This window comes from Hyperolius riggenbachi, chromosome 2 (genome assembly GCF_040937935.1).
Source record: "Hyperolius riggenbachi isolate aHypRig1 chromosome 2, aHypRig1.pri, whole genome shotgun sequence".
Lineage (NCBI taxonomy): Eukaryota > Metazoa > Chordata > Amphibia > Anura > Hyperoliidae > Hyperolius > Hyperolius riggenbachi.
Window position 1 is genome coordinate 89698370 of NC_090647.1, and position 22914 is coordinate 89721283.

At 42.9% G+C, this 22914-nt stretch overlaps 1 protein-coding gene across 2 annotated transcripts in view; it reads left to right on the plus strand.

Annotated features, from left to right (window-relative positions):
- The window catches only part of B3GLCT (beta 3-glucosyltransferase), a 632866-nt gene that overhangs the window by 377822 nt on the left and 232130 nt on the right, over window positions 1-22914 (plus strand). For both annotated transcript variants that reach the window (XM_068267036.1, XM_068267037.1), the window contains one exon: window positions 14356-14432. In XM_068267036.1, the coding sequence (XP_068123137.1) occupies window positions 14356-14432 (77 nt within the window). The remainder of the gene's footprint in view (window positions 1-14355; window positions 14433-22914) is intronic.

Sequence of the window (22914 nt, forward strand, 5' to 3'; positions counted from 1 at the left end):
GCTGGTCAGCAGTTCGCGTGGCGTACCGAATCTCTTCAGTTGACGCAAGAAGAATAGCCTCTGCTGGGCCTTCTTCTGTATCCTGGAGGTGTTTTGCTCCCACCTAAGGTCCTTAGTTATGGTTGTGCCGAGGAACCGTATGTCGGACACCCTGGAGACTGTATTTCCATGAAGCACTGCACACATTTTCTCTATCAATTACATTAGCTTCTGTGATAAAACGTGCATGTTTTCACACATACAGACACACATAGTGTGCAGAAAACTCATACAGAAAATCAACAGATGCGTGAGCTCCCAGACTCCACTTATTACACTTACTCTGTCCATCTCTGATGGAGCAGAACTGGCTCTGCAGACTTCTCCATCATCACTACAGTACACAGCACTTGGGGAGGGGTAGAGAGGTTGGGGTAGGGCATTGTATACACTGAATAGGGACTGTCTACAAATCTTTGTCTGCAAAACTTTTTATGATCCCTTATCAGTGGCTGAGCAGATGCAGTCATTAGAACAATTGTGTAGAGAGTAGAAAGCTTTTTACCTCAGTGCCCTTAGTTGTCAATCTTTCAGGACAGGCAAAATAAACATCTTTCCCCACCGAGGCCCCCTGAGGCTGCATCCCTTGCAGAGTCTATTGTTATACCCCTGGCACTGGTACATAATACAGAATTGGCACAATGGGTGTAAGAGGCACCTGGTTATGGATAGAACTGAGAGACTGTCTTCTTTGCGGTGAGCCACCTCAAGTCTCTCTTCAGATTTTGTTGTTTTAACTTAGTTCAGTGAACAGTGTTGTAGCAACAGTGAGTTAAATTTTCAGTTACTGAGAAAAGAGAATCTAGTAGGAGTGCCACATTTTTCGGCCAAACTTTCTTCAGGGAAACCTTTGCAGGATACAGCATTTTAGCCAGAAGAGGGAGCTACAGTGCTGTGATGGCAAGGAAAACGAGATAAAATAGAGAATATCACATCACCATTGTCCAACATAGCAGCGAAGAGCACAAACAGGTCCTAAGAGGCAAGTAACAAATTCATTAAAAAAAAAGAAAAATAATACACACCGGTAACTTGTAAATGCACCAAAGATCCGTTTGAAAACTTAATTACTTGTTTTGCCCAATTTTCTGCTTGAAGGGATTATTTTTTATGTTTTAGAACAGGAGCAAGGGGATATTTATTGCCCTATGTCATAGTGCTTTCTTTCCTAACAAGGGTCACAGAACATGAATAACAAATGTTTTCTTTATCACCACAGAAAATGCACTACACAGAATGATTAATTTTGTGGAAACCGCACTTCTAATCTAAGAGCACGTCTTTGTGGAGGAAACAAATAGATGTATTTTTTTTTTCCATTTGCACCTTCTGTGCTTTTGCAGGCAGAATCTTCGCATAGCTCTTTTTTTCTCCCCCTTCATGAAAGAAATGGTGAAATTAAATAGCCATGTAACAGCATGATAGGTCAGTGTGACCTTACATAAACACCTTCAATAAGAGGTGTTATCAGTAAGCTAATGTTCCCTTTATGGATTTATGCTTCCTGGGCTTGTATTTTATACCTCTCTGGGTTCTTTTTACCTATCCTAACAAGCAGTACGTTTTGCCGTTTGCAATATTGCTCGGTTTGTTTTTTTTTTACTTCATACAGAAAAGTTTTTAGAAAGGTTGCTTGGCACCGAGTTACTTTTTTTGTGTGCGCCATCATTTTTTTCCCCTCTGTTTCAAGCAGCCGCGTCGAGGAACTCTGCTTCAAAAATGAAATTACTGTTACCCCTTGATATTGTTAATGGACATCCGAGGCAAAAATTGAGGAGAAAAAACGTTGTATCGATCTTCCTTCTCCTAATATTAACTTTTTTTTTTATAGATAGCCAACAGTTTTATATTTAAATCTAATTTTTTAAGTTTTTACTGTTTCATTGTCTTTGCTCAATGACCCCTTCATTGAAGTATGCTAGAGCTCAAATCTATGAATTATTGACCCTTGTTTTATCTCAATCCTGCTCCAGGAAGCCATTTACTGACCGGAAAGTATTTAATTGCTTATCTTGCTTATCAGGGAGGGTTATGCTATAGTCTGACCCGGTCCCGACCCGGACAGAAACTGTCACTTGCATACCTGATGTTAACCTTTTTCAGGCAGACAAAAAAAGGGGAACACAGCCTAGTTATTTGTGTGCTAGGCAATATACATACACATGTCTATCTCACCATGTCACCTTGGTTGTCCTTTAAAGAACATCTAAAGGAGAAAATTCATTACATCCATTCTTTCCTTGTTTATAAACATAAGTATTTTGTCCATAAATAGCATCCTAATATCTTAATTTTTGCTTTTAAAGGAAATCTGAAGTAGTGCTAACAGAAAATAAAAAAGAGGTGGATACTTGCCTATGGTGAGGGAAGGCTCTGGATCCCATAAATAATAGTCCTCACCAAGTCTCCTTGTTCCACCGCTTTCCCTCAGTGAAGTTATGTATCTTCAGCCCTCCTCAGGCAGTCTTCAGAAGTATTCCCATCCCGAGTACTCCCGAAAATGAGCACATCTCTACTGCCCATGTGCAAGTTCAGATCTGCTATTTTTCGGAAGTGCCCGGGGGCCCAAGAACTTCCAAAGACTGCCCGTGGAGGGCCAACGGCTTATTCAACTAAGCTGGTTAAAAAACTTCACCGGGGTCTGGTGCTGGAACAACGGCACAGAGCGAGGATTGGAAAGACTCTATGTGATCCAGAGCCTCCCCTCTACATTTGTTGTTTTTTTTGGGGTTTTTTTTAGGTTTTTTGTTTTGGTAACATAACACATACTAGTTGCCAGTGATTCCAATGATTAAGAATCAATGAGTCCCAGCTTTACATTGAATTCAAAGTTCCATAAGTACCCATTGACAAGTTTCCACTAGCCATGTTCAGCACTTTGAGCTACAAGACCTAGCACCATAGTACATTAGATACTAGAGCCAAAAATCTTAGTAGCAAGGTTTGGTTCACTAAAATGGCCCATTCATGGAATGGCCGACAACGGACAAAGAGACATGTCGACAAATCCTATGTTAAATATAGGATCCTTTTTGTTACAAAAAACAAAACCGCATACATTTAGACAGTTGCCGACATGTCTGTTCTTTCGAAAAATTGGTGTGTTTTGTTACACACAACAATTTGTATAACTATTGGTAAATTCCAATCAAAGCCGGATCAATAGTACCTCTAATGGCGCCTCCTACCCTCCCGTACTGTTCTGTCCGGTGTCCATTGTCCCAACTTGCATATATGATTGCATGATTTCAAACAAGGGGTTCGTGCCATGACTGGTGACAGCACTTCCGCTGCTACCGTGCACTGCATGAATCTAATGTCTTTTTAAAGCCTTTGGCAGGGGATCTGGCTTCAACTCAGAATCCTATAATAGGGAGCAAGAGATGAAGCGCAGGTAAAAAGGGCACCGGGGGTGCCATGTTAACCACTTAAGGACCACAGGTTTTATATCTGTAGTATCACTTCCTTCTGTCTCCTCATGCTGAAGCCTTGCTAAAATACAACCTCAGCATTGTGTCCTCCCCTTCAGCCTGGTTCCTCTGCCTGCCTGGATCAAATTACTTTTCTTTTCACAGTGCGAGAGAGGAGAGACAGGAAAACTGCTGCAGCCTGTCTTATCCTGTCTGAATATGGGGGGGGGGGGGGGGGGTGGAGTTATGACATCAATCCCCCAAGCACCCTTTACCCCTATGGTTTGGGGAAAAAAATTCACTCTGGCCTAATATCACACTGAGGGCCTGGATTTCAAGACCATATGTGGAATACGGACTCTGGGAGCGAGAAAATCACACTTTATTATGTGTGATTTTTGTATATCTTGGCAACTTATTAGGTTTAAAGCAAACTGTAATTCATAATATAGGTTCTCTTTAAAAATCGTGACGCCATGGGCAGCAATGTTAAAAGCTGCAATTAGTGGCTATAAATGGTAATTTGGGCAACTGAGGTTTATAGCTGCTATTTACCATTCTAGTCTTTTTTATAGCAGCTATTTAGCCATTTATAGTAGAATATTAGTAATTTTACTGATATTCTACTAGCAGCTATCTCCAGGCCCTTTTAACCAAGCACCTTTTTTAAATGTACATGCGGAGGGATGCTAGTGCTTTTTAACTGCATAAATGTAAGTGCACTACTTAGAACTTTGCAATCAAATAAAAGGTTTTACAATATGCATGGAATGTTTGGTCTTATCTTTCCTTCTCTGAGGTAATGTGAACTTTGGGTGGATACATTGAATTTTGGAGCAGGTTGAGATTGACATGATCCTGAGGCTGTTATAAAATACAGCAAATCCTACCCAGAATCCCCTGACAATTTCAGCCTAGGGCAAGATCCCAGGCCTCAGTGCAAGACCTGTCCATACTCCCAGAAGCTTCTCCCGGCAAAACACAAGTGAACTCCTTTTTACACTCCTTTTGATAGATAATCCTTTTAGTAAACGTGTGTTCTCTTAATGGAAATCGCTTTGCTGCGTCTCTGAACAAATCTCATAGATTTACTCAGCTTTTTTCTTTAAAAACTGGCAACCCTTTTAGTAAACTGATTGACTTCTCATTAAAGTGCACCTGAACTCTTGCACAGGACAGAAGGAAAACATAGTTACATGCTTCCATGAGAGCAGGAAGTAGACACACTGCAGGATTTGTATCAGCTGTAACAAAGAAAGGTTTTTCTTTTACGCCGACACATTGCGTTGAACATTATATTTGTATAGCAAATTCAATGCAATTATATTGTAATGGTTCTTTAACATTGGCATGTTAGCAGTGCACTGCGATTGAATCCATTGGAAGAATGCAAGGCATGCTGGGTGGAACGAGACCATATGCGAGTTTACAGTTGCAGTGAAAGCATCCTTTCCTTGTGCTGTATTCTTCACTGTATGCATCACATTGTATGCATACCGCACAATGTTACTTTTCTCTTATGTAGCATTTATATCCTATTTCTACAGAGTACGCAGCGCAACGCCCCAGTGTAAAACTAGCCTAACTCTACCCCAACTCAAAGCAGGATAATCCACAAGGCAACCTAGGCAGGGGCTTGGGGCCTAGTGGGCGTCAAGGGGCCCACCTGTCACCTTCTTTGACCTCTCTGTACTTCAGCTTACCTAAAGGACCACTAGAGGGCCCTAAAAGGACCACAAGGGGGGCCTTCAAATCAACAATCTTGCCTAGGGCCCCATTACATCTTAACCACTTAAGGACCAGGCGAGTTTTGATTGATCTGTGCTGCGTGGGCTCTTCAGCCCGCAGCACAGATTGGGTAATAGGCAGGGTGATCATACTTCCCCCCCCCCCCCCCTTTTTCCCCAGTAGGGGGATCTCCTGCTGGGGGGGTTCTGATCGCCACCTGTTTGTGCCTTGCGGGGGGCTCCTGAAAGACCCCCTCCGCAGCGATATTCCACCTCCCTCTCTTTCCCTCCCTCCCTTTCTATGGGCGGTACAGGACGGCGATCCGTCCTGTACCACCTCTCCTAGGCTTCAGCCTATCAGATGCCGGTGATCCCCAGCCAATCAGAGGCCGGGGATCGCCGATCTCCTTTACGGCGCTGCTGTGACAGCAGCGCCGTACGATGAAAACACAGGGGATTATTTCCCCGGGTGTTTACATTTAGCCTGCGAGCCGCGACAGGAGGCTCGCAGGCTTTTCACTGAGCCCCCCCCCGCCTTGAACTGACATGGAACGGCCGCTAGTGGCCGTTTCCATGGAAATCCACAAACGACCCGCCGCCATTGGCTGGTCGTTAGTGGTTAATCCATCCATGCCCCAACCAACCACTGTTTCTGGTGTGCTACTACTGGTTCTCTTGTATAGACTAAGATTTTTATTGCAGAGGCGTTGAAAGGCTCATTAGTTCTGCTCTGATTCATAGTTTAACTACTTTAGGACCAAGCTAATTGAAATCTACGCCCTGTTTTGGTGGTCACCTGGCTGGCAGGGCGTAGATTTCAATTAGCTGCTGCTGCGCACATCTGCCATTACCATCGCTTCCGCCTATCTCGCTGCTTAATCCCCGCCGTCTCTTGCCGCAGCTCTCTTGCTCTGCCTGTCTCTACGATTTCATTGGCTCGTGATCCTGACTATCAACGAAAGGCGCTCCCATTGGCTTATATTGATAGGCAGGGTCAAGAGCCAATGAAAGCGGCTCCTGACCGGCTCACAGGAACTCTGTCGTCATAGAGACGGCAAAGTGGGTGGCCCAGGTTCACAACGTGCGGCGGGTAAGTGCGGCAATTCATCGTTATCCGTCGGGATTCCGTCGTCTTTATACCAGCTTTCTCTGGGCTTAAGGGGGTAGAGATCGCTGGTACTTAAGTGGTTGAAATACAGTGTGGTTTGAAAATTGCAAATATGGCAGAATGATGCAATGCTATGAAAAAAAAGCTATATACCAGAAAATAAATACAGTACAGACCAAACGTTTGGACACACCTTCTCATTCAAAGAGTTTTCTTTTTCAGGACTATGAACATTGTAGATTCACACTGAAGGCATCCAAACTATGAATTGACACATGTGGAAGTATAGTGCATAACCAAAAAGTGTGAAACAACTGAAAATATGTCATATTCTAGGTTCTTCAAAGTAGCCACCTTTTGCTTTGATTACTGCTTTGCACACTCTTGGCATTCTCTTGATGAGCTTCAAGAGGTAGTCACCTGAAATGGTTTTCACTTCACAGGTGTGCCCTGTCAGGCTTAATAAGTGAGATTTCTTGCCTTATAAATGGGCTTGGGACCATCAGTTGCATTGTGGTGAAGTCAGGTGGATACACAGCTGATAGTCCTACTGAATAGACTGTTAGAATTTGTATTATGGCAAGAAAAAAGCAACTAAGTAAAGAAAAACGAGTGGCCATCATTATTTTAGAAATGAAGGTCAGTCAGTCTGAAAAATTGGGAAAACTTTAAAAGTGTCCCTAAGTGCAGTCTCAAAAACCATCAAATGCTACAAAGAAACTGGCTCGCATGTTCCACACTTTTTGGTTATGTACTATACTTTCACATGTATTAATTCATAGTTTGGATGCCTTCAGTGTGAATCTACACTGAAGGCCTGATTCACACAGTCTCCTCTTAACAGTTGTTCTAGAGATGTGTCTGCTGCTAGAACTCTGTGTGGCATTGACCTGGTCTCTAATCTGAGCTGCTGTTAACCTGCGATTTCTGAGGCTGGTGACTTGGATAAATTTATCCTCCGCAGCAGAGGTGACTCTTGGTCTTCCTTTCATGGGGCGATCCACATGTGAGCCAGTTTCTTTGTAGTTTCTTTGTAGCGTTTGATGGTTTTTGAGACTGCACTTGGGGACACTTTCAAAGTTTTCCCAATTTTTCAGACTGACTGACCTTCATTTCTTAAAGTAATGATGGCCACTCGTTTTTCTTTACTTAGCTGCTTCTTTCTTGCCATAATACAAATTTAAACAGTCTCTTCAGTAGGACATTTAGCTGTGTATCCACCTGACTTCTCCACAATGCAACTGATGGTCCCAACTCCATTTATAAGGCAAGAAATCCCACCTTTTAAACCTGACAGGGCACACCTGTGAAGTGAAAACCATTTCAGGTGACTACCTCTTGAAGCTCATCAAGAGAATGCCAAGAGTGCGCAAAGCAGTAATTAAAGCAAAAGGTGGCTACTTTGAAGAACCTAGAATATGACATATTAGTTGTTTCACAATTTTTGGTTATGCACTATACTTCCACATGTGTTAATTCATAGTTTGGATGCCTTCAGTGTGAATCTACAATGTTCATAGTCCTGAAAATAAAGAAAACTCTTTGAATGAGAAGGTGTGTCCAAACTTGTGGTCTGTACTGTACATGAGACTCTTTTCTTTGCTACTAATGTTCTATTAATTATCCATACACATACATTTTTAATATCATAAAAAAAAATTTGCTTCAGAGTCACTTTAAAGGAACACTGTGGCAAAAATTAAGCTGCTACTTCTATCCTTTTAAATAACGGCAGCAGAATAAATTATTCAATATACTTGATTCCTTGTGCCTGCCAAGACGGCTAAGTGTACTTTTGCAATAAGGATTCCAATTCATCTTACAGCGATTTGCAATAAGGTCAAGGCTGAACGATAGAAAGGAGAAACTTTTACTCTCTCTGGCCCAGGAGAGTCATCTCACAGCTCACCACAAACGTAGATTAAATTCCCTTATAAAATGCGGCTATTGCGGTGACATTATGATGTTAGATGTGTGAGGCGTGGTTTTTGCTGTGGCATATTTGTCCCCCTAGATTTGAATCCTGCTTCTTTGATTAGCTGGCTGGTTTAGGATAGTGTGCTAGGTTCTGAAGGAGCTGAAGGTCAAAGCTAACCTGATCTTGAGGATTCGTTACATTGTAAGAAGCCCTCATTTTAACCTATTTCACGGCCAGTATCCTTGAAGTAATTGTTTTGCTTGAGCTTCCAGCAGGGTGGCATTCATTACTGTAGTACCATGTTTATGCTTGTCCCGCAACAAGTAAATCTGCTGGCTCTGAACTGGCACGCCACTTTGTGGTTGTGCTTTGTGAAAGTGCTATGGATCTGCCAGCTTGTCTGAATAGCAGTAGTACTGTTATTATTGTTTTGTAAAGCTCCGGCATATTCTGTGGCACTGTATAGAGTAAGAAACGAGAATGGGGCACATAATAATATAGATAATGGCATACACCAAATATAGACACTGGTACAAAATACGGAATTGGTAAACATGGTAGTCACATGGTAGCATGACAAATGTAACATGATGAATAAAAAGTTCAACAAATGCCAAGACACAAAAGGGGGGCATAGCCCTGCCCTTGCAAGCTTACAATCTAAAGAAATAAGTGGGGAACCAGAGGTGGGGTAGATAACAATATGTATATGTAGAAGCAGTGTGTTTTTAGGTTATCTCGTATGGAGTACAATTTGGTCAGAGGTTTGAGGGGGAATGGCCTAAGTTAGATTGTATGCTTAGAAAAAGTAAGTTTTGAGGGAGCACTTAAAGAGGAACTTCAACCAAGGATTGAACTTCATTCCAGTCAGTAGCTTAACCCCCTTTCCCATGAGAAATATTTACCTTTTCTCGAATAGTTTATCGGGGAATGTCTGTGTGGCTGGTATTGTGGCGAAACCCCTCCCATGACAAAGGGCCGGACATTTTGCTGTCTGTGAACTTTGTTGAAATTTCACTGGTTTCACCGCAATATCAGCCATATGGACCTCCCTGATGATCTATTTAAGAAAAAGTAAAGAAAAGGGGATAGCAGCTACTGATTGGAATTAGATGTGTGAAGCGTGGTGTTTGCTGTGGCATATTTGTCCCCCTAGATTTTAATCCTGCTTCTTTGATTAGCTGGCTGGTTTAGGATAGTGTGCTAGGTTCTGAAGGAGCTGAAGGTCAAAGCTAACCTGATCTTGAGGATTCAATACATTGTACGAAGCCTTCATTTTAACCTATTTCACGCAGTGGCTGGATGGTGTAATGGTTAAGGGCTCTGTCTCTGACACAGGAGACCTGGGTTCAAATCTCGGCTCTGCCTGTTCAGTAAGCCAGCACCTATTTCAGTAAGGAGTTTCTTGGGCAAGTCTCCTTAACACTGCTACTGCCTACTGAGTGCGCTTTAGTGGCTGCCTCGCAAGTGCTTTGAGTCCGACAGGAGAAAGGCGCTATACAAATACTGCCATTATTATTATTAAATTCGAACCTGGGTTCAAGTTCCTCTTTAAAGATTTCGAAGGTTGGAGAGTGACAGATGTGTTTTTTTAAAGGCGATTCAGGAGGGGTGAGTTACGGGAGATGCATATAAATGATTTAGCCACTAAGCAAATTCACATATAGCATTTTTCCCCCAAGTCTAAATATAGTACTTCAGCTGTTTATGTCACAATTTGGAAAGAGTTTGCTCCAACACATGCTCTGCACATGAATCAAGCATGCATATTTTTTATTGGCTTTCCATCATATAACTTGAGTTCCTCCAATGTACTGATAGAAGCCACAAAGTGTTCAGCCAACACGCAAAATAATAACACAGTGTAACATATGGCAGGCTCACTCAGGCCATCCAATACTTTTCTTTCCATTCCATGTGGCCTGATTGTGCCTTTTTTTTTATATTGCTAGATAATATGATGTCAACTGATTGTACAGAGTGCACATGTAGTCAGGAGGAAAAAAAGTGAAATACTTAGAAGTGGTAAGTCCCTGGTTCAGAGGATTCCCGTATCCTCCTTAAGTGCAATGTTCAAGTGCTGGTCTCTCTAACCCTATTCTACAAAAGCTTGTCCAATGGGTTTCTTCTGGTAGCCCTCCTGGGCATGCAAGAGTGCATCCAGACTGGACATGCATGAGTAATGTCCACACATGTCTGACCAGTAGGAGTTGCTGCTAATGCACAGAGAAAAGAGCCATGCAGTGGGTTTGTTCTGCTCCACATGTGTGGACCATACTTGTGCAAGCCCAGTCCAGATTCCCTCATCCACAGGAGCTACAGCTAGCGTATATCCCCCATTTATTTTCCTGTCCTTCGAAATCCCCTAAACAGGTTTGTTTTTAAAAATAATGCCCCTTATTCAATTAACTTTTTCTTCTTGGTTTTCTCCTAAGAGATACATTTTTATCTTCTGTTTAAAATTACTTTTTAGCATTTTGCAAGTGAAGAAATACCCAAAAATAGGTGGGAAAAGTCCTGAAAAACGTATTCTGCGCGCGCATCTTTTTGCTGGCTGGTGGCTTATAAGGCAGTTCAGTTTATTGATGAGTTGTTAAACTATCACCTTGGAGAAATCTTAGGAGAAAACGTAAATTGAATAAAGGCCATTGAATCATTTGCCCCCTCCCTCCTTTCTGAAATAGTTTGAAGTCTAGTGTAATCATTCATAGACGAGCACAGGGTAGAGCCAGTTAACGTACAAGTGGGTTTTTGCCCTAATGGTTTAGTGAAGTTATGTGCACAAGCATGGAAAGGAGGAGGACATTTCATGCAGACAATGGCCCGTATGCTGTTCAGTTTTTCGCCAGAGTTTTCTCCTAGGAGATCATTTTTCATGTCTATTTAAAATACAGTAACTGAAAAAGTGTCAAGAATTGGTGAAAAAGTACTGTTAAAATTATTTTGAGTATTTGGTGGTCTATAAGCGATTATATTAACGTGTTTCAAAATATCACCTAGTAGAAAACTCAGGAGAAAATGTGAAGTGCATATCCACTCTGAGATATCCCTTCAAATGCCTTTTCTGGAAAGTAAGTGCATCTTGCCCTCAGCTTAAAGAGAACCTGAGATAAAGGCTGTAAAAGAATTAGGACTATAGATATAGATATAACTATAGATATAACTATTTATCTCATCAGTTAATTTTCACTTTAGGTTTGCATTGTGATTATCACTAGTGGCATTATTTTGTTGGCATTCATTAATTGCGGCTTCCTGTGGGAAAAGCACATTATTTTTGGGTTACTTTTAGTTGTAATTCAATTGTTAAACTTCTAATTAAAAACACTCATAAATTGCCTTTTCTTTGAATCTAATCCTTGTTCTGGTCCATTAAGATCAAAGTGACCGTGAATATATATTATCAGAGACTACCACAGCATTAATGTGTTTTTATAAAGGCAGGCAATTGCGCTGGCTCGCCCCATTTCAGAGGCAGTTATCGCAACCTACAAGAAAAACAAATGAAGTTCAATAAATGCTCTTGACATGAAACAGCAGCACAAGCTGAAATCTTCCAGGTTTCACTTAGAGATAAAAAAAACACGCTCTCTATCTGTACTCTGCCCACTAATCTAGAAAAATAAGCCTTTTCCAATATTACTCAGAAATGTGTGATTGCAACATTTTTAAGTGATTCTTATGAAAACGATTGAAGAAAAGTACATGTAAAATACAAGCTGACCCTGTATGAATTGTGACGCGCAGGCTGACCCTGTATGAAGTGTTGTGACAGACACACATTACACAGAGACCGGCGCACGCACACACGAACACACACATGTGCACAAACACACAGCCAGCACACACAAAACAGCCAACATGCACACTCACAGCTAGACACACAGATGGCGCACACACCAACAGACAGAGATACAGACAGATGCATACACACACACACACACACACACACACACACACACACACACCAGCCAGCTCACACACCAGCCAGCTCACACAGACAGACACAAACCTTCAGACAGTAATATGAGAGTTTACCTACACAATCTGAATGGAGGTGGTAAAATTGGCCATTAACTGGCCAATCATAGTTGAAGGTGTGTACCAGGCTTTCGGTGTGATTATAGATAATCAAGAAGATATATATTTATTTCTACTTGCAGATTGTATGCAGCCTGTTTTGGGAGTGATCTTGGGATTGTGTTATATAGCCAGTACTAGCACTTTATTGTATCCTTCAATGCAGCAATTTTGACGATTTTGTATTAATTTATTTGGTTTTATTGCTACAGAGGTCTATGCTTCCAAATAATGCAATTACTGTCCAGCTAACTTGTACCGGTGTTGAACAGCTGGTGATTGTCACTCAGAATATCACTGTATGGTCTGTGTGCTAGCCATTACTTTAATGAATGAGAGCAGTAGCCGGAGGCCTGTCATTTGTGCTGAAGTTTCAATCAGCTTTTATTAGAATCTAATTTAAGTAATTTGAATGTTCATATTCTTATATAGGAATATAGTAAAATAAATCTATTGAGAGCTTCTTCCAGAAGTGGGAAATATATCATAAAACCACCATTATACTGTATAGTAAAGCTTGAACATAAAAGTAAAGACTATCTTAAAGGATACCCGAAGTGACATGATGAGATAGACATGGGTATGTACAGTGCCTAGCACACAGATAACTATACTGTGTTCCTTTTTTTCTTTCTCTGCCTGAAAAAGTTAAATATCAGGTATGTAAGTGGCTGACTCAGTCCTGACTCAGACAGGAAGTGACTACAGTGTGACCCTCACTGATAAGAAATTCCCCTTTTTACTTCTTTCTTGCTTTCAGAAGCCATTTTCTACTAGGAAAGTGTTTTATAGTTGGAATTTCTTATCAGTGAGGGTCACTCTTTAGTCCCTTCCTGTCTGAGTCAGGAGGCAGCCACTTACATACCTGATATTTAACTTTTTCAGACAGAGAAAGAAAAAAAAAGGAACACAGAACGGTTATTTGTGTGCGTGGCACTGTACATATACCCATGTCTATCTTATCATGTCACATGTCACCTTGGGTATCCTTTAAGTTTTAATAGAACAAGAAAGTCAGAACAATGTGAAGCTACCTATACATATCCTTGGATGTGATAGTTTAGGTTACAATATAGCCTTTGTACTCAGACGTTGACTCATTCTATAGTCTTGCTAAAGCTGAGTACCAATGGCCTGATGGATCAGGAATCTCTGCCTACTCATCTGGCAGTATTGGCAAACGTTGCTTGCGCCGTTGCGATCGTGGCAAAACCCGCAGAAGTCATTGAGGATTGAAACAATTCTTAACGATTCAATCCACCATGGCCATCGCTCAAGAATGAAAGATGATCGCTGTGGGTGGAGTGTGTCGTGAAACATTGTTTGAGTTTTTGTTAAACAAAAGGCAAATACGCTTCGTTTAACGTATTGTGAAAAAAATGCTTGTTTTGCGAAAAATCGTGTCGGAGGTATGGGTCTTAAGGGCCACATTACAGACAGGGGTGCAACTATACCCCTCCAGGCCTCCCAGCAAACAACAATCGAAGAGCCTGATGCATCGCTGACCATTCACTGTTATATTATCCTTTTTACTGCCTGAAGAAGCAGGGTCATACCTGTGAAATGTGTTGCAACACTTTGTAGGGTATGTCAATAAATGTATGTCCTTTTAAAATGTACAGTTTTTGTGTCTGCTTTTAACAGGTAAGTCTACCACTGCCTTCCAAGCATTTTTTTAACAATTTTAGTCTATTTTATTTGTTTGGCCCCTCTGTTTACTACATACAAAACAACAATCGAGGCACACTGCAGCAAACAACCTTCCCCCTGCATCAGCTCAAAATTGTTTGCATCTCATTGACTATCACTAGTCTCAATCAATGATACAGGTCTAGAAGGTGTCTGCCACATATGTGAGCAATATCTGCAAGAACACTTGAATTAAAGAGATGACCAATAGAAGTAAATAAAGGACTCCAGTGGTGTAAGAGCCAACAAGATAACTTTATATTACACTCTAATAGGTTTCATGGATTAACACATGGTTTTACAGTCTCTTTTTTTTGCCAGCAGTTGGTTATTCTCCCATTTTGTCAATTAGAATTCACATTTATATATTTTTTGTTGTTGCAGAAGCCACCTCCTGTGCTGCTCCTCCATGAGACCTCAGAAAATGAGGGTGCATGGACTGTTCTTCCTGTCATTCCATAGTAAGTATCCGCTCTCTAACATTTACTGTGAATGTGATGTGTTTTATTGTCTTTTAATCTGTACAAAAAGACTGATGAAAAGCTGTAGTTTTTACAAAGCTGACTTGTAAATATATTCTAGCAGATTAAAGAGTCTGAAGCCTTAAAATCTCTTTTTACTTGCCAGTCCTCTTCAGCAATAAGATCATAGCTGAAATGCCACATTCCTGCGGCAGACCAATGTCTTTATACCTCCCAAATCCCCGGGGCAAAACGTGGGGATCGCTTCCTGGTAGAGGCAGAGCTTTATGCATTAGCTCTGCCTCTGCTGGAGTCAATCTCCAGCAATCTCCACCTCTCCCTGCTCCTCTCAGTCTTCTTTCACTGAGAGGGCCGGGGAGAGGCAGAGATCAGCAGAGATTGACTCCAGCAGAGGCAGAGCTACTACAGCGCAAAGGTCTGCCTCCCCCAGGCAGTAAAGTCCACAACCTGAAAAGTCGTGGAATAATGCACTGGGATTTGGGGGGTATAAATACATAGTTTGTATTGCTGAAAAGGACTAACAAGTGAAAAGAGATTTTTGAAGGCTTCCAACTCTCTTTAACCACCTGAGCGGTACGGACGAGCTCAGCTCGTCCATACCGCCGCAGGGGATCGCATGACCCCGGGTGGGTTTTTTTTTCTTACTAAAAATTGTTTTAAATCATGTAGCTAGCACTTTGCTAGCTACATGTGTCCCCCGATCGCCCCCGGCACTCTCTGATCACCCCGATCGCCGCCCTTATACATACCTCCCCCCGGAACCCGCGATGGAGCAGCCTCTCCAATAGCCTCCAGGCGTCGCTATGGGGAGGATCGGGACTGCGCATGACATCATGACGTCTTGACATCAGACGTCATGTCCGATCGTCGCGATAACGACGACAGAAGCTGTTCAGGGACGTTGCGGTTCTCGCAAGATCGCAGCTAGGTAAATATAGCCGGCCGCGATCAGGGGGGGGGGATCAAAGCGGTGCCGGGGGACTTAGGGCACATGTGTAGCTAGCCTAGTGCTAGCTACTCTATTTAAAGCAATTTTAAAACAAAAATTTCCCTCCCGTGGCCGCGTGGCCACATCAATTGAACGTCAGGGAGGTTAAGGACCTACTTCTTGCTGAAATAAATTATTCATCCATGTTGGTATGTACAGTTGTGCGCATAAGTTTACATACCCTTGCAGTATTTGGGAAACATTGGCCGTTATTTGTAAAAAATACAATGGACCATGCCCAAACTGTTGTCTTTCATTCACAGTTAGCGGTTGGGTTATTATCACACAACTGTGTTTTGTTTTGTTTGTCTGTTCTTGTTTCTTTAACATCATAATGACAAGTGTAAGCACCCAAATGGCAGTCATGAAAACACACACACACACACACACACACACACACACACACACACACACACACACACACACACACACACACACACACACACACACACACACACACACACACACACACACACACACACACACACACACACACACACACACACACACACACACACACACACACACACACACACACACACACACACACACTCTTTGCTTGGAATTACAGTAGTCTCTGTATTGAACCTCAGTGAAATTATGGGCTCTTGACACTTACCTGCACTTTTTCTGCTAAGGGGAAAGCTAAAGAACTATCAAATAACTTATAAGAAACATTTATAAAGATGTGGATATTGAGGAGTTCTGTTGACACCAAGCCATGGTCAGGTAGACCAACAAAACGTTTTTAGCCAGAACTGCCAAGAAAAGTTAGTAATAACTTCAACTAGCACTCAGATTTATCTACAGAAAAGTGGTGTGGCTGTTTCTAGATGCTCAATAAAGGAGACATTTGAGGTGAAATTGTCTTGAGTTGAGTTGAGTTGATGAAAAGAAGCCATAATGTCACATAATAGACCACGTGAAATATGCAAAACCGCACCTTGTCAAGCATCAAAACTTCTGAAAAAAGTAATTTAGAGTGAACAGAACAAAATTTAACTTCATGGTCACAACCATGGACGCCATGTTTGGAGAGAAGTCAACAAAGCGAATGATAAGTACACCATCCCTGCTGTGAAGCACATAGGTGGATATATGATGTTTTAGGGGTGTGGCAGCTACAGTGGCACAGGGAATTTGGTTACATTTGATGGGAAGATGAATGCAGCATGCTATCAGGGAATATTGGAAGACCATTTGTACCCATCACAGGAAAAATTGATGTTAGTCCTCATAGGAAAGTAAACTGTGTGCCACCTGAACTGGGTGCAGCCAAATCTATCCACCTCCAAGCTCAGGGGCATTGATATAACCTGGGCCTGCAACTAAAGTTACTAAATGTGTGTGTGTGTGTGTGTGTGTGTGGGGGGGGGGGGGGGTAGTTACTCCAGGCCTCATGATTCCAAAAATTGTATAAAGTTAATTGTGAATGATTTCTTGGACAATCACAAAAACACACAGATGAATTAAATAAATCATTAAAAACCCCAAGAAACCTCTGGAGTGATGTGCTTGCCCCAATCACACACATCACACAGCCTAAAAGGACAAGCCACTAGAGGTGACACACAGGCCCCAAAGTATGTGTATATATTGTATTGCAATGATGAGGGCATCTTTATGGCTCCAATGAGTCAGTTCCGAGAGTCCCTTGAGCACTTGAGACTATTAGATTCACAACAATCACATGTTTGGATATATTTGATTAAGCAGCCAGACACTGTACGTCCGCCTGGACAGTGGTCACTTCCTGGTAACAAAGTCCAAAGAGTCAATGCGGAATCATAAACTTGACAAGCTTGTCTGTTACCGTCTATCCCCAAAAAAGACATCCCCTGAAAATAAGACCTAGTATATATTTCGAGTATGCTTGAAATATAAGACCTCCTCCTAAAATAAGACCTAGTGGCTGTCAGACTGCATCCCCCTAAAAGAAGCCCTAAGCGGCAGATCAGCTCTCTCCCCCCTCCCCGCTGCTACCGCTCCTGGCCCCTTCCTGCATAAAATCCAGAACCTCCTGTTTATTCCTGGCATAATTCACATACCGCAGATTAGCGGTGACGTGTGGTAAAGGCAGCTAATGTATCCAGTAAGAGCGCTGTCCTATACAGGTAGTAAACAGAGGTTACTGCCTGTATAGGGCAGCGCTCTTACTGGATACATTAGCTGCCTTTTAGCACACGTCACCGCTAATCTGCGGTGTGAATTATGCCGTGAATAAGCAGGAGGACCTGGATTTTCTGCAGGAAGGGGCCAGGAGCGGTAGCAACAAGGAGGTAAAGCAAGCCTGCAGGCATTTGGGGGGAGGGGGGCAGAAGGGGGTGAGCAGGTCTGCCGCTAAGGGCTTCTTTTAGGGCGGTCCGGACTTTCTGCAGGAGGGAGCCAGGACCAGGAGCGGTGGGAGTAAAACGGGTGGACGGAGAGCAGGTCTGCCGCTTAGGGCTTCTTTCAGGGGAATCTACAGGTCTGACTGCCACTAGGGCTTATTTAGTAGGGAGCAGGGGGAATCTGGCTATATACACTAAAGATGATGGCTACCCCCACAAAATATAAGACCTCCCCGGAAATAAGCTCTAGCACATTTTTTGAAGGGTAAATTAATATAAGACAGTGTCTTATTTTCGGGGAAACACTGTAATAGCATTAGTAAAGCGCAGAGTTCTCCAAGTAATGTATCAAACAATTAACATGGGGCCACATAGAGTCCAGCAATAAGGCTGGTCATAATGGCAGCGCTCCTCGCTTTTAAAAAACTGCTAGCACCCCTGTAACTTTGCCTCTCAGTAGGCACCATTAGTCCTCTTGGCCCAACTATACTCACACAGGGTCAGCTGTGTGAGATAGACAGTTCTCCGTCTGGCGTGTGTGGCTGGTATCCCGCGATCTGCCTGCGTCCGCATGGCATCTCAGTGGGGATCACCTGGAAGCGATGTGGACCTGTAGTGATGATCGAGCATGCCTCCTGAGGCTCCTCCTTCCTACATGGTTCACCAAATCTGCATCATCAGTGTGGCTTTTGGGAAGAGGAACTTCCGTTCTTATAGGTATGGCTTCAAGTCACCTGACTAAATCCCAGTGGCCATCTTTAATACTGGCAGAATAGCCCTTACAAGAACAAGCGTATTCCACAAAGCAGAAGTTTGTCAGAGCAGCAGTTCATTAACCTCCCTGGCGGTAAGCCCATGCTGAGCACGGGCTATGCCGCCGGGAGGCACCGCTCAGGCCCCGCCGGGCCGATTTGCATAATTTTTTTTTTTGCTGCACGCAGCTTGCACTTTGCTAGCTGCGTGCAGTGCCCGATCGCCGCCGCTACCCGCCGATCCGCCGCTATACGCGTCGCCGCAGCTGCCCCCCCTCCCCCCAGACCCCGTGCGCTGCCTGGCCAATCAGTGCCAGGCAGCGCCATGGGGTGGATCGGAGTCCCCTTTGACGTCACAACGTCGGTGACGTCATCCCGCCCCGTCGCCATGGCGACGGGGGAAGCCCTCCAAGAGATCCCGTTCTTTGAACGGGAGGGGTTGGGGGGATGCCGCTGAGCAGCGGCTATCATGTAGCGAGACCTCGTCTCGCTACATGAAGAAAAAAATTATTATTTTTTTAAAAAACGTATTTGCTGCCCCCTGGCGGATTTTGACAAACCGCCAGGAGGGTTAACCCTTTCCACTCTGAGTTTATTCCTAAAGGGAGTCGTTTCTACTAGGAGTTTTTTTTTTACAGAAATGCACTCTCCCTCTTACTCTCGCTCCCATTCTTACATAGAACGTAACACAGTAACATGGTATATCTTATTTTAAAGAACACATTATAACATTTAATTTCATACCTTATTTGGATAGTTTGATGTCTTCTATTGGCTGGTAGCAGAGAAGTTGGCCAAAGTATGGTACACTTTAAAGCAATTTCCTGGGTGTAATCCTGGCCTGCGTGAGCAAGTTTCGCAATAATAGGTACTTTTTCGACTGCCACCTGGTGTCTTCCTTTCACTGCACACTGTGCAATCTTTGGTGTTTCGATTGGGCATATTAGCAATGAAATGCTGGATACCATTTAGACGCTCCTCCACGCCCAATGAAGAAGGGCGGCCATATCTCCGCTGAGGCCTAAAGGCTCGTTGTTCGCGAACCAACTCAAGAATTAGGTTCTTGCGGTAGCTGATATGATCCTTTGGTTCATGTGGATGCAACTGGTTGTAAATTATGAAGCTATTCACTACTGCCAGCTCCAACAACCAAAAAAGGTCTTCCTCCACCACTTCAGTGACTTTCTGTTGAAAGAGTAACTACTGGTATAATGATCAAATCGGTCAACTGCTCCCATGTGTTTAGTATATTTTACGACTGCTGTGGGCTTCTCTACATTTTCAGTCACTCTACCTTTCATTCTTCTCTGCTGTGTCGTTGTAGTAGCAGGGTAGAAAGTGCTAAGCATCTGTATAATACGCTTATTCTTCCATTCCAACACCATCTCTTCACTGTCAAGTTTCCAAGCACGAACTTCACAACTCTTCAGTTTCATTTTTTTTATTTCACTTGGTAGACTTTTACGATTGGGCATGACCATTCCAATTATGTGATTTTCTTTTAGTAACTCTTGTGCCAATATGTGACTGGTATAAAATTGATCTGTAAATAAATGGTTTCCATGTCCAGGAGTGGCTTGTTTCAGATTTGTACAAAGATGGACAATGAGAGCTGAAAATGGCAAGTCTGGCCTTGGCAAGCTTTCCGTAGTTGCAGATCCATAATACGGTTCAAACGCAAAGAGGCAAAGAGGTATCCAGTCTCACAATCAGCCATAGAAAACACTCGTAGCCCCCACTTGCTTGGTTTCTGAGGATTGTACATCTTGTACTTTGATCTTCCTTTAAAACTAATTGTGCTTTCATCAATCACTACATTCCTATGGGGTACAAACAGACTTTTGCATCTTTCTTTCATATGCTCTGTCAAGTTCCTGACCTTCCAACCCCTAGATTGATGGCCTTCATGACTACTGATGGGTGGAGAAACATGCAGCAATCATTAATCTGACTAAATTGCTCGCCAGAAAAAATATCTCCAAAAAAGGGGGTGTAATTAATCCACTGAGTTGAGAAAAAATCCTGAATATGTCCCCTTTCTTGCAGTGCCAGTCTAAGAATTACTCCAAAGTATGCCTTTATTTCCTGCATAGTAACATCAGTCCAGCTCCTCCAGATGGATCTGGGTGAAGGAGGATTATTTTCTAACTTCCTTTTTGCATAATCATTTGTTTCATTAATAATTTCTTGTAATAGGGCCGGTGTAAAAAAAAAAAAAAAAAGCTCAAAAAACCCACTGACAGTTTCTGGAACATTAGCTGCAGGCAGTTGTACCCCTGCAGTACACACAGTAAAAGGAAAATTATGCAGCAAGCAGTCACTGGTAGGAGAGAAGCTTGCCCATTTTATGTGATAACCATCACCTTCCCCACGTTCAGCAGCCTCCCCACTTTCATCAGCCTCATCAATATCAGTGTCATCACTGTAGCAATATACCTCATCATCAGTGACAGTATAGTCACTGTCCTCACCAGAATCCTGCACATCTGATTCTGTGCTGCTGTCCTCCATAATCCGCTGTGCCACCTTTACCTGCTGCAGAGGTTGCCATTGCTCCGCTCTGTAAAGAATTTGCAAGGAATCTTCAATAAATAACCTGGAACCTGCTAGGGATCTGCCAGGAATCTGCTATGCGGGACATACAAGTGGAAAGGGTTAAGGATACAGCACTGGTGCACTTGTACCCATCAGCCTGGAGTGCAATTGATGTTCCAACATGACAGTGGAGCACAACATTGCGGTATTACTGCCCATGCAGGGCTAAACACTCAAGATTTTGGAAGAACTGGAGGCTTTTTGCCAAGAACAACGGGCATCTTTACAATATGAAAGTCCCTCATCCACCGCTACCACAAAAAGACTGCAGGCAGTCATTGATGCTAAAAAATGGGGGTGAGGGGATCATTATGCTGTATTATGAACTAAGTGCGTCTAACTTTTAAACAAGGACCATCTTCATATTGCTGTGTTTTCTTTAATTGTATTATTTTGGTGTAACGATTGCTCTTTACTTACCTCTCCTCCGCATCCTGGATTGATCACTCGATCTGGCTAACCCCTCGGATGATGTAGTACTTTTTTCATGGTATTATGCCAGCTCGGGTTCTTTTTTAAAGAATGGTACATATTTTACAATCTGCCAGGGTATGTAAACTTGTAAACACAACTGCATATTGTTGATATAACTGAGCAAAATGATTAAAAAATCAAAAACAGTCTTGTTGTGGGTCCTGGTGATACACATGCTTTAACCATTTCAGCCCACGGGTATTTTTCACCTTATGGATGTCCCTGCTGAGCAAATCCTATGTAGCGTACAAGTACGCTACATAGGAAACAATGTGTTGCTGCATTGTAACTGGGGAAGTGACTCAGGCTTTAATAGAAGCCTGCGATCACGGTGTCCTGCGGGGAGATTAATGAATGGGAATTTTGTTCCCATTCATAAATCTAACGATCGGCAGCCAATCTCCCGTTACCAGCAACTTCGCAATCGCGGGCAGCTGCCCGCACAATCTCGTGCAAACCCACCAAACTGCAGGGACGTGACTAGCGTGGCCCTGCGGCTGTAGCAGCTGCCGCTGCAGATGTGAGGCTCATGTCCGCGCGGCATAAATGGTTAAAGGACAACTAAAGTTAAATATGTAATTTCTGTGACCAATAAGGTAACAAGACTGACAAGATGGCAAACATTTTTTAATGCTTAGTGGTACAACATTTAATTGTTCAATTCCCCTTTTCCACATTTTCTGCCTGTCTGCTGCTGGTATTTATTGATGGCTCGATTGTACAGGGAGTGCAGAATTATTAGGCAATAGAGTTGGGCCGAACCTCCGATTTTAGGTTCGCGAACCGGGTTCGCGAACTTCCGCGGAACGTTCGGTTCGTGGAAACGTTCGCGAACCGCAATAGACTTCAATGGGGAGGCGAACTTTGGGAAAAAAAATTCTGCTGGCCACAAAAGTGATGGAAAAGATGTTTCAAGGGGTCTAACACCTGGAGGGGGGCATGGCGGAGTGGGATACACGCCAAAAGTCCCCGGGAAAAATCTGGATTTGACGCAAAGCAGCGTTTTAAGGGCAGAAATCACATTGAATGTTAAATGACAGGCCTAAAGTGCTTTAAAACATCTTGCATGTGTATACATCAATCAGGTAGTGTAATTAAGGTACTGCTTCACACTGACACACCAAACTCACCGTGTAACGCACCGCAAACAGCTGTTTGTGTAGTGACGGCCGTGCTGGACTGGTGCGCACCATGGCGAGAGTGCAGGTTTTGGTGGCTTTACAGCCCATATGGTCGCCTGGCTGATGTAGCTGAATGACAGAACAGTGACTGTCCAGCTGATCAAATTTGGTCTGACCACAATGAAGCAACGACCTTATTAT